Below are 17468 nucleotides of genomic sequence, written 5' to 3' on the forward strand. Positions count from 1 at the left end.
CGCCTGCGTGGGGAGCCGCGCGGAGTCGGGGCGGCAGGGCGCGCGGCGCTGATTGGCAGAGCGGGCGCCGCCGTCCAGGAAACGGCTCGGGTTTCAGCGGGGGCGTGACCCGCCGCGAGGGGGCGGCGGCGGCGGCTGCGGCGGCGGCGCGGGCGGCGGCGGCAGCGGAGAGCGCCGCGGAGAGCCGAGCGGGCGGGCGAGCGAGCGGGCGAGCGAGCGAGCGGGCGGGCGGGCGGCGGGTGCGGAGCGGGCGGGCGAGCGAGCGATCGCGGCCGCCGCAGAGCTCGGGCGCCGCGGGGTCTGCGCGCCGCGTAGCTGGCCGGGCGCGGCGACTGCTTTCCAGGCTGGCGGGGCCCGGCCGCGAGCCCCGGGCGCCGCGAGGCCGCGGCTTTGCTGCGCGCTCCGGGCGTTCCCAAGTTGAGAGCAAAGTTAGGTGGAGGAAACGCCAAGCTTGAGTCCTTTCTTCCTCTCGCTCCCCAAATCCGAGCGCAGCCTGCGGGCGTCATGCCCGCGCGCCTCTGCAGCCCGGGGTGCGCGTGAAGCCTCGGAGCCTTGGCGCCGGCGAGGACCCAAGGACCACTTTTTGGGGGGAGCCCGTCGTTTGCTCCATCCCGACCCACGCCGGGCGCGGGGAGAGAACCGGTCGCCGGGGATCGTTGCCATTCAAGGTAATCGCCGTGGTGGGCCCCTCGGGGAGCCTCGCGGGACGGGAGAGCGGGCGCCGTGAAAGCCCGGGACGCAGGGTGCACGGTCCCCCGAGCGGAGGGCTGGCACTGTTGGAGGCGGCTCCCTGTCCTTCCTCTTCGGCTGCTTAGGTGATGCGGGAGCTGGGTGCATGCTGACGGCTGGCGTTTGGGACGTTCTACCTCTACCCCCCACCCAGATGCTGACATCTGCCTCTGGCGCTGACACCCCCCCCTCCTCCCTGTCAAAGTCCGGCCGGCGCACTGCCGCCAGCCCGGGTGATCCTCAGACCCCAGAGCTGGCGGGCGAGCGGCGGGGCTGCCTCGCTTGTGGCACAGCCCCGCAGGTCCGGAGCGCGGAGGGGCATCTTCGGGGTGCCTCGTTCCGGGGCCCGGGGAGTACCCTCCCCGTCCCATCCAGCCCCCAACGGGGCGCCCTTCCCCGGGTGGGAGCCGCTAGGATGGGGTCGGCGACACTTCTGTAGGGTAGGCGATGCTTGGGGGTGGCACATTTGGGGAGCGGGCTGCTCCGGTCCCGGATTGCGGTGCGGGGCGCCCCTGGCCCGCAGCCGCCGTCGGCGCTGGAGGGAGAACGGCGCGCCCGGGGCTAGGGGGCGAACTGGACCGACTTTTTCTAGTTCGCTGCCTGCTCTGCCGGCAGCGGCTCGGAGATGTCGAAAGCGCAGGCGAGTTCTAACTTGCGCGCTCATTCTTTCAGCGACCCGGCCGCGCCGGGGAATCAGCTGGGGACCCGGCCAGTTTCTGGCTCCAACCCTCCCGGCCAGAGGGGCCAGGCGCAGGGGTCCGGCCCCGGGGCGAGGAGCCTTCGCCGCTCCCCTCGCCGCCTGCTCCATTGCAAACTTCTCGGGACCTTCCTTCCTCTCGCCCAATTCAATAAAACCTACCCTTAAAGGCAAACCTGCTTTCACCCATTATGTGTTTGGTGTGAAACGCTATCAACATTTAAAACCCCATTGTCCCCTTGGTCCCAAATCCCTGTAAATCTTCCACTGGCCTCGACTCATTTTCATCTGAAAAGCCTGTTTAGTTTGAATAGAAAAGCAATCAGGCGCCCCTCTCCCTGGAATGTCAATTAAAATGCAGATTTCTCTGAGCTCTTTAGCACCCCGAGAAGGGGGAGAAAAATCCCCGTATTCCAAGCAAACAAATGAAAGAGATGCTACAATGAAACGGGGTTGGTGGTGTTCGGTTCTCCCCAAGCTGCTGCAAGTTCTCATTGGCTTGCCAGCGCTAACAGGGAAGAGAAGGTGGTCCTGTGTCAGCCTGTATTTTGTATTTTTTTGAGATTTCAGTATGTTGAGGAATTCCCACCCCCACCACATTTGACCGCTTGAGAGCCCCTGCCCTGTTCAGCTGTGGAGAGAAGGGGAGCTAGGGAGGCTCTGAGCCAGGGGGTGGATCTGGCCCCATGGGGGACCTGGGTACCCGTGCCACCCCCCACCCCCGCCCGCATGGGCGAGCTGGCAGACAGATAACCACTTAGGGGTAGAAGCTCAGTTAAGGCGAGCGCTGTATTGCCTTGTCTTCTTGGGGGTGGGGGGGGAGTGTGGTTTGGGGATATTCTGGTAAACTGAGGAGCCCAGCATAGATCTGGCATAGGGACCACTCCCCAGCCAAGCCCTCTCTCTTGTCACTTTGCCTTTCTTTGGGGGCAGGCTTGTGCTGAGGTGAAAATGGACCAGGGGAACGGGTGGCCATGAAGAGCCATCCATCACTGGGAGGGTGACAAGTCCTCCCGCGCCTAGGCGGAGAAGAGAGTTCCCTTTCAAGGGGAAAAATAAACACGCTGGGGCTTTCACTGAGGCTCAGACTCCAGGAAGGATTATGGTATTGAAGGCAGGAAGCTGGGATTGTGGCCGCCAGCAGCATGCTGGGCCCGTGTTCCCCACACTGAGCCTGGGGACCTCATTATCATGCCTAGGAGGTCCCTCCGTACTTTTGTCCACTCTGGTGAGGAGCTGTGCAGACCTGCCGCCCCAGGCCTCCACTTGCCAGAGATTTGGGAAGGGGGCGGCCACCGGGCCTGGACCTGGAAATGGCTAGAAGTCAGTTTCTGGTACAAGCTGTTGGGATGAATGAATGGCTTGGGATTTAGCTGAGGTCACTCACTGTCCACCTTTCCCTGCCTGGAGCAAAGGAAGCTCCTCTAGGCTGGGACAGGTGGGTGAGGGGGCTGGGGAAGCAGCCTGGGGCCCACTCTCCTTCTAGGATTTAAGACTGTTCCTGAAGTTGTGTTAGGGGCAGAAAATTCCCATGCATTCTGGAAATGCTTAGTAAATCAATGAGAATGTTTGTGTGCTTTCCTCCCACGTGCATGTAGAAATAGATATGGAATTATCTTTTGAAGCTCTTAACTTCAAGAGGAAAGAAAAGTTGGCCAGAAACTCCTTCAAGCAATCTGAAAACACAGGGTGGGCACACAAGCTTTGCTTGCTTTTGCCGTGAATCACGCCGTTTCATGTGTGAAGCAGAGCTTTTCATTATTCCTCCTGTGCAAGTGGTGCAGCACCGTCTCTTCCCTTACCCATTTTAATCCTTGGTCAAGGCTAAAAGTTTTTTCTGATGTAGCTTTGGAGAGGCTCAAGCAGTATTGAAATCCTGTGTCATAATTTGAAATATCAAGTTGTCATGCAAAAAGTGTGGGGTTTGGAGATTTTTATATTACAGTTCTCACCCCACCCTCAATCCTATATGTGATTCATTCATGTATAGTTCACCAAATCTGTGATTGTTTGGATCAAATTCTCTAGAGTTGGTGCATTTCGGTGCGATACTTAGTAATTGATACCAAAGAAATGTAAAGTTATTTGGAATATCTTAAGCGTGGAACATTTTCTTTGCCTTCGGCTCAAATGAGTGAACAGAATAGCAAGTTGTGCACCCGCTCATAACTTCTGCTCTGAAATTTTAGCCAGTAGGTTAGCATATTGAAAGTTATTGGCCCAGTCACACACCTTGACAGTAATTTACATATCATCATCCTCATTAATAAACGCCTGTGCATCAGAATTTGCGTTTGCTCCTTTTCTTAACCAACCCAGCCTGTCTGAAGACATTCACGAGGCCTGGGCTGCCATGAGTCGCAGTGGAATGGGATTCAGGCTTTGAGTCTCTTTTTGGATCACCTGCTTTGAATGCATTGCAGTTCCCTTCATGCTTTGTAAGTGGCTGCTTGGCAAAAGATTGAAATACATCTCTGCATTTGAAAATGAATCTTGACAAGTGTAAACTGGTGGGAATTTTTGGTCACCTTCCTGGGGTTCTTTTTATTTTGCTGGTCTTCCTTCTTCCTGAGGGCTCCAGTGAGGGGGGAGCAAACCCCTTAGCTCCAGCCCCCAGAAGCAGACGCCTCTGAAGCCCAGTTGGCCTGAGAGAAGTTAACGAGAGGCTGGGTATGCCAGGCCGAGCATCGTTAACTCGCTTTTGTACTTGCCCTTGAAACTAAGGTCACGTTGCTTCTGCTTTCTGGGGGCGGTAGAGGTGACAAGGGGTAGGAGAAGAGAGTACACTTTGCCTAGCTGAAGTGGCGGCGCGTATCTGTGTCCTGTAGTGACTCGTTTTATCTGTTTCTTAAAAGTGGGCTTTCTAAACGATCAGCCTAACACGTTTTGTGGACCAGGCTTCTGGAAACCCCTGGGACGCAGGTGCGGATGGAAGGCATTTGCAGATAATGAAAAAGAACTGGGTTGAAATGAATTGGCATTGGGGAAGATTTCACTGACTCGCCGAATCTCTCTCCTCTAGAGGCTGCAGCAGCAGCAGAAGCGGCAGCAAGTCCAGCAGCGGCTGTTGCAGCACCTCGGTTCCTGAGCCCACGGCCGGCTGAAGGCATTGCTGCCGGCGGTCCATGCTCGTAGAGGAAGTGTGCAGATGGGATTAACGTCCACATGGAGATATGGAAGAGGACAGGGGATTGGCACCGTAACCATGGTCAGCTGGGGTCGCTTCATCTGCCTGGTTGTGGTCACCATGGCAACCTTGTCCCTGGCCCGGCCCTCCTTCAATTTAGTTGAGGATACCACGGTAGAGCCGGAAGGTAAGTTATTTAATTTCGCTTTCAGGGTACCAAGTTTGTTTTGGGATTTGTCTGGGGAAGTGGCACTTAGGTCAAGGCCTGTTCGAGAATCAGCTGCCCCTTGCGTTGTAAATGAGTCTTCCGAGAGCAAGGAAGAGTGGGCTGTCTGCCCCCCCGCAAGCCAGAGATTATGAGAGAAGGTTCTCAGCTGTCACACTGCAGGCAGACTGGTGTAGTTTGGTGGTTTCTCGGTGTGTGCGTTTCTCTGTGCTGGGTGAGGGAGGCAGCGGGCAGTTTATCCAGTGCCCAGGAGAGCTGTGCAAGGGGAGCTTGTAGCTGAATGTCATCCAGAGCTTCCTGCAGGAGCCCGCTTACCGGAGAGGGTCTTGCTCACAATGTAAAGAATTGCTATTTTCTGAGAAAAGGAGTCACTAAGGGAAATTGCCAACATCTGAAATGCTGACATTTTATTTTCATTGTCTGAGGAGAAAAAGCAGCTTCTGAAGTTCAGCACAGAGATGCTTGACACATTACATTCTTTTTAGCTGTTGTAATTCATAATACTTCAGCAATACGTCACAGAGCGGCAGATTCTATTTTAGGTCAATTTGAAATGTACCTGGGCCTTTGCTGAATCTCTGAGAACTTCCAGATCTAACAGGGCTTGCGTTGGTGTTTCGGCTTCGGAAATTGCATAAAAGCAACACATTGTGCATTTGGAAACTACAGGAAGGCATAAGGCCAGTTGTGAGCATCAAACAGGGCTGAATTATCCCACCGGGCAGATTTGGAACCTCTTCCCCAGGTCCTTCCGAGACGTCAGTAGCCAAGCCTCGACTTGGTGCAGCACTGAAATCTGTCATCAGGAGGGAATATTGGTAGCTGAGTTATTTTTCGAGTGGTAATCCGAGAATAAAACGGCAGATCCTAGCACTCATCGCCACTTAATGAACCTGTTTGCTGAGAGCCCACCTGGTGCCTGCTGAGCTTGAGGGCCTGAGTGGGCTGGGGTCCGCTCAGCTGCTCTGGAAAGGCCCCCGGCACGGAAGGGGACTGCAAGCCCGTCCAGGACCACACGGGAGGGAGGGCTAAGTCCCCGTCCGAGGGAAGCTCCCACTGAGACCCGGAGTCGGGAAGGATAAAGGCATATCTTTTTCTAAAACGGAGGCACTTCTTACCGGAGGCAGTCCAGCAGGCGTGAGATGAGGCTCCTGCCCTTTTTCTTACACAGAGGTACGGAGGCTTTATAATGCACAGGTGTGGGGACATCGCTGAGGCTTCCAGACCTCCGGAAAGGGAATCTGGTAGGAGCTTGTGTCTGAGGCTTTCACAGGCTCCAGCTCTGGTTATGGGACTGCCTCCTTGTGACATAAGCATGAATGTAACTTGCCGCGGTGATGCATTTTTAAAGGGCTTAACGTGAGGGAAAAAGGTCCCGGTTTCTGACAGTCATGCCTGTACTTCTTTAATTTTGCTAATAATTAAAATGGATGTTTCTCTAATTGCTAGTTTTCCCCCGAGTGCGTGGCTCAGCACACGCCGAGGCAGCTCAGCTGGGATTGCCTACAGTGTGAGCCCAGGAACGGCCCAGGTTAGGAAGAAAATGTCATTTTTCATTTAGACTCTCAGGGCAGCATTATTGGCAGTTTATTTCAACGTAAAGTGTAAAATGGTCCTGGAGGACTTCTTTTTATCGTATTTAGTTATTGAGGAGAGTTTAAAATATGTGTGTGCATACAGGAAGAAAGAGGTGAGGCAGAGAGGGGGAGAACAGTGGACAGGGATGAAGTCTCCACGGTGGTTCTTTGTGTAAAAATATGCATCCGACAATGTGAGTATTGTTGGAAGCAGGTCTTCCCAACCTGGCATCTGTGGATGCACTTGGGGGTTGAGGGGAGGTGCCTGAATTCCCTAAAATGGCAGGTCATATTTTGCAAGTGTCCTTCTGTGCACATTTCGGGGTTCATAGCTGCTATGAGGTTTGCGTCCAGAGTTGTGAGAGGTTAAAAAAAAAAAAAAGTTTAGTGGAAGCAGCAAAACCCTACAAAAAGACGGCTTCGGAAAAGCACACAAAGCCCTGGACCTCAGTTTCTCTTTCTGTCATCTGAGGGCTGGATAAGACAGTCTTCAGAGTATATTTATGCTAAATGAATATTAAAATCCTCAGAAGCCTTCTAATGACCAGCTTCAAAGGTTGCTGGGAGATTTAAGTGGAGCTGGACGTAAAGCACAGTTAGCACAGGGCCTGGTGTCTAACGAGCACCTGGGACGTGTCATCATTGTTTCCGGTGAGCTGGGCACACGCGTCTTCCCAGTCCTGTGGGCTGGCTGTGTCGGTTGCCACAGTGTCAGGAAACATCTAGGCTTTTGGAGACAGTTGAGAAGAAAGTTGCTCTCTGATGGAGGAGTCCCTTCGTGTTTCCAGGCAGCTGTGTTTGCTGTCTGTAGGGTCCGCACTTCCCCTGTCAACTGATTTGAGCCCTAAGATGAGTTCTTCCAATGCAGGAGTTTTGCTTTGGTGTCAGAGGTTATTAGGAAGGTAATGTAATTATAGACGAGAAAGAGGAGTTTTTAGTAACTGGAAGCAGATTAAGAAGGGCAGCTCCAGCTTAGGCTGTAGTCCTGGTGAACTGGAGAGAGGCAGACAGACAGACAGACGGAGAGGCCCCCATCCCTGTGTGTCCATCAGTCCATCTGTCCTCTGTGGTGAGTTTAACTATAGCTTTGGTTAAAATAATTTCAACCTTGACCTTCTATTGCACAAGGCCTTATCTTGGAAGACTTTCTGGTTTGCTAATTGGGAAACTCAGTTTAGATATTGTGTATTGGGCTGGATCCGAGGAAAATGTGTCCTGAGAAAAATGTGACTCAGTTTCAGGAAGGAGCCTGAGCCCTAACACTAAAGGATCCTTTTCCAATTGTCCCGGCTTTTAACAGTACCATCTCATCTATCATCATCCCATCCATCATCATATCATGTATCCTATCATCTCATCCACCATGTATCATCATATCACATATCCCATCATCTGTCATCTATCATTTATCTTCCAGACACTTTCCCGAAGTGGTACAGTAGGTTTGGGTCTACTCACCCGACTTAAGAAGAAAATAATTTCTAGAAGATTTTAGTTGTTAATATTCCAGACTAAAAATGAATATTCTCAGTGGGTCATTCATTTTTGTAGGGGACCAGCTGTGAAGGGTTTAAAGTCAGTTAGTGTCTCAAGGGGGCCAGTCCTCCGTGCCAAGTACTAGTCTGTTGATTAAGGTTCTAATTATTTGAAGTATAGTTAAGCTTGATTACTCTGGGGCAGAGGTGACTCTTACTTTCAAGCTCTTCCTGACATTGTCACCTATTCTGGTTAATGAAGTCCTTGTTGACATTGTTGACATCTTTGCTTATACCAGCCCAGTAGGTGCTAAAATAGAAGGGCTTTTCCAACCCCAAACCCTTAATTACTTTCCCACCCTCCACAAAGTATGATTCTGAAAAGCACAACCTGGGAAGAGAGTAGTTTCCTTTTTTTTTTTTTTTTTTTTTTTTTGGTGGAATCAATTTTGGGGCAGCCTTCTGAGGTGATGCCATCCTGGACTGATGTGAGTTGGTCCAAAGTTCAATAGCAGAGAGATTGAGCAGAGGGTCCACAGGGGGACCTCCTTACGTCAGATTTTTGCAGTATGGTTTAAGTCCTTTGTTAGAAGTACTGTAAATACCATAATATCAGCCATACGCATTTAATTGCAAGTTAAAAGAGGAAAAGAATATATCCGCATACCAAGAATGAATGATTTAAAATAATCTTCTGTTTTGTATTATCTGCATCTTTGTTCCTCAATATGAGTGTTAATATTTAGGAGTTGACTGTAACTTGATAGTTAGCTTAGGAACAAGGACTTATTCTTGGTAAATTAAACCAAATGCAGGCTTATGCAGTTAAATACACAATGAAGTACACATTCTTTATTAGTATATAAAGTATTTCACAATTCATAGACAAAGAGCTGTGTTTAATATTACTTCTAGAGCAAAAATTTGGCAAGCCTAGAGAATTGGTATTTGTATGCTTTCTATACTGGCTCACCCTCATCCAAATTTGAAGTGTGTGTGTGTATTTTTGCCTTTTTATTTTAACCAGTTAAAACACTGAGTACCTACTAGGTGACTAGCCCTTGCTAGGCCATAACGGAAGACTTGTTGCTCTCAAGATTTTCCCACTGAGTTGAGGGTGAGAATTCAAATCACTAGAGCAGTCCAGTATGAAATGTTTCCAATATCAGACTTAATGAATAATTACATGGTTATGAAATAACTGGGATAGTGTTTAAACAGGAAGAGTTTTGTTTAATGTTTGCATTCTCAATAAAGTGTGTCTAGGAGCCCTCCCGTTTATAGTCTCTTATTTGGGTGTTTACTTATCCAGGGTAATTGTTAAAAGGCTGCCCCCCTCTCTCATCAGAGTCTGGCTTAATTTTACATTTCCATTAAAAATGCTATCTAATTTTAATCTTTAAAGGAAAATGTGGGAAATTGATTTTTGGGTGCCAGCCTCTTAGGCTGGGTAGGAAATACAGCTTGTGTGCTACTCTCCACTGTGCTGGTTTAATTCTTAGCAGGGTGACTTGCCTTGTAGGCAGTTCAGAAGTGATTAGAAGTTTTTCAGGCTGTCCCACAAATGTTTCTGTTATAGTGGGTTTTATGAGGCTGTGCAAAAAGGCCCATGGTCTTTATTATTATTTTGTTTTCCTGGAAGGATGACTTTAGCCTTAGGTTTGGCATCCTTTTTATGCTTTTGCTATATTCAAGTGAGATTTAGAGATGGCCCTGCTTTTCCTGCTTCCCTGGCATTGCAATGCTTGATGTGGTTAACTGTGCCACACCCTCACTCCACGTCCTTCTCTCTGACTCGCCGTCTTAGCAGTAGTTTCTTTTAACTGATGGTGACAGCGCTGAAGGCCATATGTGGCTGAGTCGTGAATGTAACGTAAGGGCTGAACGTTTGGCCTTAACCCCAAGAGGTGGGTTTCTGATCGTTATATCCAAGATGAACAAACCCTGAAGAGTTCAGCTTTGACTTGTTAGAGGCTCTTGAACTTGAGTTTTTAAAGCTACGTGCAACTCATGTTCGATCTTGGAAACAGTGTTTACCGTCATGGGAAGCCTTAAGGCTTTTTGGCAGCCCGGGAGTCCGCACAAACTGGCCACTTCCTCCTGCTTACCCAAGTAGACCTGGAGCTACTCAGCCGGGTTCAGCTCTGGCTCTCCTGGACCAGGGAGTGTGAGGAGGTGGGGGAGGGAGCTGAGGCCGAGTTCTGTAAAGAAGTCTGCTTGAACAAGCTGCTGGCCTTTTCTTGGAGAGGTCGCCTTCTGAAATTAACAAAGGTCACACTTTTCCCAAGGTTTTTTTCTTTTTTTTCCTTCCCCCCCCCCCCCCCCCCCCGTTCTGATTGTTACCATCCCATTTTGGGGCATGACAGGAACTCCAAAATGGTAGCCCCATCCGTGGTAGGTGGTGGGTGCAGGCTTTCAACTGGCTTCTGTTTGTATGACTTCAAGCTTTTACCATTTATATATGCATACAAAAGGATATTTAATTATCAGGCTAGACCACGGTTGTCCCTGAAGAGTGCAAATCAAGTAAAATAGGCATGCTTTAGAGTTTCAGTAATTTTGGTTTTAGGAAACTTACACCATGATGGAGTTTTAAGATGTAGGGTGTGAGCTGTTGTCATTTATTCCATTTTGGAATTCCATAAGTAGTTACGTCCCATTCTGGACTTTTGCCATTTCATGTGAATATTAAAAATCTCAACTGCTTTTTGACTGTACTGAGTCAGGGAGCTAAGGTGTGGCCTCCTCTTTCCTTTAACCCCTGTCCAACTAAAGCATGGTAAATTCCAAGTCATGTCTGAATGGAATGCACATATATAGAATGTCGGGTCATGGTGAACATGTTTTATGAGAAGGTCAAAAAAATAGCTTATAAGGAAAATACCGATAGATTCAGAATTGAGGACAAGGGACATATATATTTTATGATTTATATGCCCCATTTTACTTGAAAGAAAACTCAGTTCTGAGCGCTGACATTCATACAGTAAACTCCATATAAACTGTCTTGATTATATTCTAACACTAGAACTCCTTCTGAGTTACTATGTGTGACCTCTTTTTAAAGGGCAGTTTACTGTTAAGTTTTTCCATACGTGACCAGTTGTAATATTTTAAAAATACCAAGACATTGAAAAGGCCAACTTTGTATGTTGAGGGGGTAGGAGGTAGGGAGGTGCTATAAAATAAACAGAAAGATCTTTGCAGTGGTGAGTTTAGGCTTTAAACTCTTTGAAAACTCTTAAACTTCATATTGTGAGTAGACAGGGAGATTGCCCCCAAAGGAGTGTGACTGCCTACAGGGCACTTCCTTCCTTTGGGAGTTCCCTGATGGTCCAGTGGTTAAGACTCTGTGCTTGCACTGCCGAGGGCCCTGATTCAGACCCTGGTTGGGGAACAAAGATCCCGAAAGCCAACAGGTGGGGCTCCCCCCCAGCCCCGAAGGTGCCTCCTTCCCATCCCGCTAAGTCTCCTGGACCTTGACCGAAACACGCACAAATTAACTATACATCCTAAATGTCATAAAGGTTTCGAACTGAAGGTCACTCACATCTTTAAAAGAACTGGAATCCTCCATATAATGAGCCTAAATTCTGTATCTGACGTTTTTCCCCCCATAGAAATGGGTAAAATCACTTAGAATGATATGGGATGTGCTATTTTGGGGGCAGAAACTCACAGAAGGGACTTGGCCTTGGGAACTAGACAGGGCGGGTTTGAATCTCTCCACTATCTACTGGTACTGTGACCCTGGATAAGTTAGATAACCTCTCTGAGCCTCTTTTTCTTTATCTAAAAGCGGGTCTGATAATATCTATCTTGAAAGGGGTACCCTGAGGATTAAATGCAAGTCTGCGTAAAGCCCTTATGGTAGTTCCTGGCAGATAGTAGGTGCTCAGTAAGTGCTCCCTGCCCCACCCCACTTCCTTGTCCGAGGTCAAAACCTGAGACAGAATGTCAAACCCCTATTTCCGGGATGTTTACCCTACGATGTACAATGACAAGTCTTCTGACTATAGGCATTTACATTAATTAAAATAGAAAGGGAGCTCTAGGCCCTGGTTTTATCCAACCCTTTTTATTATCTTGGGTATTTACAAGTCTGGACTTCAGAAGTGTGATCCTTTTGCTGCTCTCAGTCCAGATGGTTCAGGGTTGACATTTTTTGTCCCTGTTGAAAAAAGTCAGTTGCAGCTATGTAATAACACTGGGACATGGGCTTCGTGAAGAGCAGTATATGTTGCAAGAAGTTCTGTGTTTGGGGCTTCCAAACAAGGGATTGTCAGGAGGCCCTGTGAAGGATGGAGAGGGACTTCCCTGGCGGCCCAGTGGTTAAGACTCCGCACTTCCACTGCAGGGGGCATGGGTTCGATTCCCTAGTCGAGGAACTAAGATCCCGCATGCCGCGTGGAGCGGCCAAGAGAAAAAGAAAGATGGAGAGAGGGTTATGGGGTGGGTTGGTGGGGAAGTGGGGTGTCGCATGCTCTGTTTTCGTTCTGGCCCGTGAGGGGAGCGCCATAGCATGTTATGATCAGCCCTGCCAGGTTGGCCTGTAGTGACTTCCCCTGGGCAGCCTGCTGGGCCTTCCTAGGTGCACAGGTGGCTGGGCCTCCAGTCTACATGGAAGGGAGCTCAAGGAGGTTGTTATGGTATCCATCGTACTAGGGGTTCAGGGGAGATGAGCAGTTATTTGCATATTTCACCCTGTGGGGGTTACTTGATAGGACAGGTGGGGTGGGGGTGTAAAAGATGGGTGGGTGAGTAGGGGTGGTTGGTGTGGATGGGGTCATATTCTTTCAGCCCATTTCCTGAGAGGATGAGGATGCACGTGACGGTAGCAGTCATTCCTATTACCGGCTATTAAGTGCCTGCTGTGTGTTGGACATTGTGCTAGATGCCTTGACATATTATCTCTAATCTTTTCTCCCCCAGTTTTATTGAGATCTAATAGCACTGTTTAAGATGTACGACATAATAATTTGAGTTACATATATTGTGAAATGATTACCCCAGTAGGTTTAGCTAACATCCATCATCTCTTATAGACACAAAAAAGAAAAAGAAAAAAAAATTTTTTTCCTTGTGATGAAAACTCCTGGGATTTACTCTCTTAACAACAGTCATATATACCAAGCATACAGCAGTGTTAACTGTAGTCATCATAGTGTATATGTATTCCTGGTACTTACTTCTCTTATAGATAGAAATGTGTACCCTTTGAAGCACCTTCCTCCAATATCTCCTGCCCCCACCGTCTGTTGTCTTAGTCATGCAGCGGACTCCAGCTATTCCCGTTCCTATTTCATGGATGAGACTCTTGACTGAGACTCTTGGAGATGAAATGATTCCTCCAAGGCCCCAGAGTGAGCATGGGCCCAGGCCTTGGGGTAAATTTATCGGTGCAACAAAGATTTCCCAATGGACTCCTCTTGCCTGAGCAGGAGAGTCTTTGGTGGAATATTGTGGGGGCCCCCTCATTCCTAAATCTGTCATTTGTCTCTTAAACATGTAAGGACACTGCCGGTTGATGCTGTTTCTTCTCATCTGTCCACGTCTATTCCCCTAAAGCTATTTGAAGAAAAGTCGTAGGCAGTAAAACCATTCCAATAATTACCACTTTGTGATTTTTCTGGAATGGCCTCTGGTGGTATATTGCTTACTGGTAAGAAGCTAACCCTCTCTGCTGCGCTAGAGACCAGAGGGAGACTGCTCTGAGTCCCAGGTAGTGTCACGTGGCAGGAGTCGGGCTGGGAAGGGCGGCAGCCCCAGGCCATCCCGTTTTCTGTGTCCCAGGTGCTACCAGCGGTCTGCCCTGGGACCTACGCCATGTTCTGTGTCAGTTGTCAGTTTGACATCATGTCAAGCTTTTCTTCAGCATTTCTGGTTTGAGATTGGGTCAAGGCCTACCTATGCAGACTGGTATACCTGAGGCTTCTGCAACCTGTGGTCTCGGAAATGACAGATGCTGGGCCTTCTAATGTCAGAGACTAGGAAAGCAGAAATAAATAAATAAATAAATAAAAGCGGGGGGGGGGCAAAAAAGGGGAAAAAATTCCAAGAATGAAAGGGCAGAAGCAGCAACACCTACACTTCCTGTAGCCTTGGCCAGGAAGGGTGTCCCGGGGGAAAAAAGAGGCCGGGGAGCAGAACCCATTTTTAAAGCAAACAACGTTCAGTTTGGTGGTTTAAAAAAAAATAAAAAAGACAGTGAACTCCAAGTGGTTCCAGCCAGACGTGGGGGTGCATAAAGGCTGGTTCAGTCAGTCGAACTCTGGGCCAGTCACCTGCTCAGTGGATGCAGAAGATGCTGGCATTCAGAAGGGGGGCCCCGTGTGGGGGAGAAGTTGTAGGCTGCTTGGCTGGAAGGCGACACTGCAACATTCCCTCTGAACCTCGCAGCCCTGGTGCAGCCGTAGCATCCAGAGCCAAGGTCATTACCATGGCGCACCTTTCAGATTGCAGCGTAATTGCTGTAGCTCCTTTGGATTTGTCCCTCAGTTAAGTTGAGACCGTGCTGTGTCCTCCTACGTGCCAGGCTCTGTGGGGATAGAATGGTAAGCAAAAGAAGTCTCAGGTCCTGTTGAGTGGGCTGGGGGGCAGGGCGATGGCATTTATCAAATGATTGCAAAAAACGAGGGGCACTTCCAACCTGAGGTGCAGGTACTCTGAAGTAGAAGCATGGCGTGTCTCAAAGGGATTCGGGGGACCCCGAGGAGGCCAGTGTGTTACAGAAGGGGGGCTGGAGACGTAGGCCAGGCTGAGCGGTGCCGGAGGCACCCTGTGTGCCATGTTAAGGATTTTTCTGGGTCCTCAGTTTCCCGAGGCTGGTCTAGAAGGCAGTGGGTACTGCCTTGATTCGTTGGCAAACCGCATCGGCCTAGCCGCCGCAGCAAAACGTGCTGGCTAGGTTTCTCTGTGCCCAGTTTGGGAACTGTCCTGGCCTCTCTGCCCTCAGGTGAGAGGTGCCCACGCTTAAAGGCATGGCAAGTGAGAAGGTCACGGGCAGTCCTCAGCTGGCACTTGAGTGGGTCGTTTCCTCCTGCCCCGTGACAGTCTGGAGCTGTCGTTTCTTGCCAGACCTACGTGGATGCAGGGAGACGGCCGGGGAGCCAGGGGGGATCCGGGCTGGGTGGTGAACCCGATTCTGCTCCCCTCTTGGGGGCCTCGCCTGGGGACTCAGAGATGCAGACAAGGCTTCCTCCTCTTTCCCTGGAGAGGGGTGCAGTGTCGGCCTTGTCCACGTCTTGGGAAGCCAAGGTGCTGGGGAGCTGGGCACAGCCTTTCCAAGGTCGGATGCTTCTGAGGGTTTTGAAAGGGGCTCTATTGGGAGGTAGGGACCCTTCGAAGTTTATTTTCTTGAAGCTTTTACCTCTATGCAAATAGGCGGCTTAGGGTGGGGGAGAAAGGTTAACCCCGGTGGCGCCTATCTTAATGTGGAATTTCCTGAATGATTGTGGTTTCAGGCCTCAGGCACAGGATCCCCCTAGGGAGACGTGTTCTTTTCTCTGCAGATCACTGGAGAAAAGGGATCGCTGTGGCTTGTGCTGCCTTTCTGGGTCCTGCGGGGCCAAGTCAGCTGGGAAGGTGCCCCGCCCACCGCAGAAGCTCCCCGCCCTCTCTGACTTTAGGGAGACCTCTCCAAGGGGTCATTCCGATCCAGCTGCTCGCTGAAGACCCCTCGGGCTACGAATCTGCGCCTTCGCCTGAACACGATTTCAGCGCCGGCCGGGCCTGAACTTGCTGAGGCCCCGGCTGCCAGATCAAACCCATTCAAATGAGGAGGCCCATCTGTCTCCCAGTATCCAGCTGCTGTCCCTTCACTTGCAAATGGCTGAGATGCCGCCGAGGGGAGACCTATCTGGGGACATATCTGCAGGCTCCGAACGGGTGTTGGAACTGGGGTCCTGCTGAGAGCAGGAAGGCCGAGCCCTTTAAGTAAATTTGCTGAACAATACCCCCAGAAGGTGCCGAGTTGCAAAAGCAGGAGGCAGCCTTGCCCTCAAGGAATAACTCTTCACCTCCCCCTCCCCCTCCCCTTTCTTCCCCCTTTCTTTTGTTGCTGGGGCCACTTTAAAAGTGTTCCTGTATTCAGCACGTGCTCACTGAGGGAGGGGCTGGGGAAAATGTCAAATCGGATTTGGACATTGATCTGACCTTTAGGGGACTTAGAGGGCAAATGTATCCACTTGAGTTGGCACCCTTTATTGACTGTTTATGTCAGTAACAGGCTGCCTGAGCCACAGGTGACAGTAAGGCGGAAAGGCGACTGCCCCTGAAAACCTGCTTCTGGAAGGTGGTCGCACTGCTGGCTTTGGGCCATGCTCTCTGGAGCTCGGGCCGGTTTCCCCACTCGCTGGAGCCCAGGTCCTCAGGCTGGTGGTCTCTGGGTCTGGCATTCAGGGTTTCTGGTGGCCTGTTGTCGGGTTGCGGTGAGTCATCCGTGAGCCCTGCTGGGATCCTCTTCTCTAGGGAGTTCTGTGGGGGTGACCGTGCCCCCCATACATATATCAGGTATCTCAGATTTGTTGGATGGATGAATAGTAAATGGTATTTTAATACGCCACGGGCCTCTTCGCCTACGAAAGTGACCAAACAGGTGTTGTACACGGCTGTTAACGACGCACCTCATAAGATCCTTGGATCCATTTGGGGACATTCCAGAAATCCCTGCTTCGGTGACATATACAGTATATGATGTGGCAGGTTTGGTCATTTGAAAGAAAACTGTTTTAAAATCAGACACACGCCAACTGAGGTTTGCATGTGGTTGGAAAAATGTACTCTGCTGATGCGTTAGTATCAAGCTGCAGCCCACAAGCAGGAGCCCGGCCTGCTCTGGCCAGTGCTGAGGGGGAGGCAGGGTACCCCTGACAGGGTGGGGGCTTCTCTCGGGTGTACCCCCCGCTTTACAAAAGCCTTTCCAGGCAGTCTCCCAATTTTCTCCCTGTGGTGCCCTTGACCTAGCCCGGAGGTAGCCTGTTCTACAGAGCAGGACTCTGAGGCTCAGGGATGAGAAGCGGCTGCTCAAGTCTACAGGGTTCATCTCTGCCGCAGCAGGTCTCAAGCTTGTCCTCAGACACTGGAGCTGGACTTCTCACAAGCAGCTTCAGCATTACCCAGGAACTTGTGGGAAATCCAGAATCTGAGACCCCACCTCAGGCCTCCTGACCCAGAAACTTTGGAAGTGGGGCCCTGGAAGCTGTGTCTGGGTGCAAATTAAAGGCTGAGAAGCAGAGCCCTCCTTCCCCACAAGCTCTCAATTGGAGTGGGTGGGTGGGTGGAGGCACACTATGTTCTGCTGGGAGTTTACTAGATGGATAAACAAAGACTGACCTGGAGACGGGAGCCATGCAGTCTGTCTTAATGGAAATGAGGGGAGTTTTCACAGAGGAGATGGTATTTGAGCTGGGCTTTGAAGGCTGAATAGGAGTTTGCCACGCAGAGTATTGGGACAGGGGATGCAGGTAGAGGGAACAGTACCCATGTAAACAGACAAGTGTAGGGTGTGAGGGAGAGGGTGGAGAGGGATCTGGGGCCAGGAGCAATCAAGGCCTTAGTGTGGGTGATGTTCTTTGGGTTTTACCCTGTCAAAGTGTGGGGTAGTCTGTGCCTTTTTTTTTTTTTTTTTTTAAAGTAG

At 50.3% G+C, this 17468-nt stretch overlaps 1 protein-coding gene across 9 annotated transcripts in view; it reads left to right on the forward strand.

The window, feature by feature from the left end:
• The first annotated feature begins 233 nt into the window (after window positions 1–233).
• FGFR2 (fibroblast growth factor receptor 2) overlaps window positions 234–17468 on the forward strand; it is a 104381-nt gene continuing 87146 nt past the window's right edge. For 3 of the 9 annotated variants that reach the window (XM_057736293.1, XM_057736296.1, XM_057736298.1), the window contains exons 1-2: window positions 237–668; window positions 4449–4740. In XM_057736293.1, the coding sequence (XP_057592276.1) occupies window positions 4575–4740 (166 nt within the window). In that variant the 5' untranslated portion in view covers window positions 237–668; window positions 4449–4574. Of the gene's footprint in view, window positions 669–3746; window positions 3865–4448; window positions 4741–17468 lie in introns of those variants that run through there. The other 6 variants (XM_057736289.1, XM_057736292.1, XM_057736291.1 and 3 more) reach the window with 5 other exon arrangements.

The sequence above is a fragment of the Hippopotamus amphibius genome, chromosome 5 (genome assembly GCF_030028045.1).
Source record: "Hippopotamus amphibius kiboko isolate mHipAmp2 chromosome 5, mHipAmp2.hap2, whole genome shotgun sequence".
NCBI lineage: Eukaryota > Metazoa > Chordata > Mammalia > Artiodactyla > Hippopotamidae > Hippopotamus > Hippopotamus amphibius.